Source organism: Anneissia japonica, unplaced genomic scaffold (assembly GCF_011630105.1).
Source record: "Anneissia japonica isolate Jap-2015-1 unplaced genomic scaffold, ASM1163010v1 scaffold287833_len2544123_cov190, whole genome shotgun sequence".
NCBI lineage: Eukaryota > Metazoa > Echinodermata > Crinoidea > Comatulida > Comatulidae > Anneissia > Anneissia japonica.
This window is the reverse complement of record NW_022757233.1, coordinates 276,706-278,181: the sequence shown is the minus strand read 5'-3', so window position 1 is coordinate 278,181 and position 1,476 is coordinate 276,706. Positions and strand designations below refer to the sequence as shown.

Sequence of the window (1,476 nt, the reverse complement as noted above, 5' to 3'; positions counted from 1 at the left end):
TATACAAACCCTGTCTCTTATACACATCTAGATGTGTATAAGAGACAGCTCCTGGGTGGAGAGAGACAACCGTAGATAAAGTGCCTTGCCCAAGGACACAAGCGACTTGCACAGCGAGAGTTTTGAACCCCCGACCTCGAGGTTGGGAGTCCAAACCACAACCGATGCGCCAACCACTTCTACAATATTGTTCCAAAAACACTTGAACCCTGAGATAGTTGATTTTAATAATATTGTCAATAATTAATTTATTAATTAATTATTATAAGTATGTTTTATGTTGGAAATGTTCTGAGATAGTTGATTTTAATAACATTGTCAATAATTAATTAATTAATTATTATAAGTATGTTTTATGTTGGAAATGTTCTGAGATAGTTGATTTTAATAACATTGTCAATAATTAATTAATTAATTATTATAAGTATGTTTAATGTTGGAAATGTTCTGAGATACTGTAGTTGATTTTAATAACATGTCAATAATTGGTGACAAATTTCATTACCTATTGCTTCTAGAATGAGAGAAGCTTCGTGACTTGGATCGCCTGCTGGGGCTTTCTGAATGTCCACGTGACCTGAAATAAGAAAGGTGATATGTATTTATCATCACTGGTTCAATGATGAACAAATGACTATACAGTAGTGAAAATAGGAAGCCATCTTGTAGTTAGAATTATGTACTGTATGTGTATTTTAATGGTCAAGGCAAGAAAATAAATAATCATTATATACAGTGTATGTTAATTAGCTTTTTATAGAGCTTCATTATTATGGAGCTTTCATTATCGAAGTCTGATTATTTGGCTATTATCAGGGGGACCAAGTTGTGAAAGTCATGTTTAATATAAAAACAAAGAGGCTTGGGCAGGTTTAGGCCACTGTTAATACCTCTTACTGCTTAGAATGTTCAATAAATCTTATGTCTGCCTTAGACAAAAAAAAAATGTTGTGTTGCCCTCCGCGACCGACCTAAATTTTTCACAAAATCAGGGTCGGCATTTTTTTTGTTTAATAAATTTCTTCCTTTCACTCAAGTACAAATATGAGAAATACCACTTCTGAAATTGACATTTAGAACATAAAATCTAAAACAGACATGTATTTTTACAAAAATCGGGCCATAGATGCACACGTAAAATCGGTAAAATGGAAGGCATAATTTTGAGAACCGAGTGCAACGACGACGATGTAGGTACAAAAAAAAAATCCGACCGACCGACCGACCCTAAATCTTGATTTTTTCCATTTAAGGGCAACACAACAATTTTTGTTTTTTGGTCTTATTTAATGCACAAGAATGGGAAAATTTAGCTTAGCATAAGCCCTAATTGTGAAAATCTCTTAAAATCCTGGAGAAATCCAAGAGAAATTCAAATTCTGGGAGAAAATATGCAATTTCCGTGAGACCAGGATATGAACCAAAATCCTTGGAGATCCAGAGAACACTTGGAAGCTTTGCTACTATAACCATATG

At 33.7% G+C, this 1,476-nt stretch overlaps 1 protein-coding gene across 6 annotated transcripts in view; it reads right to left on the bottom strand.

The window, feature by feature from the left end:
• The window catches only part of LOC117124555 (serine/arginine repetitive matrix protein 2-like), a 42,887-nt gene that overhangs the window by 6,295 nt on the left and 35,116 nt on the right, over positions 1-1,476 (bottom strand). Inside the window, exon 12 of one of the 6 annotated variants that reach the window (XM_033270821.1) lies at positions 506-577. The exons of the other annotated variants lie outside the window; for them this stretch is intronic. Within the exon in view, the coding sequence (XP_033126712.1) occupies positions 506-577 (72 nt within the window). The remainder of the gene's footprint in view (positions 1-505; positions 578-1,476) is intronic. 6 annotated transcript variants of the gene reach the window in all.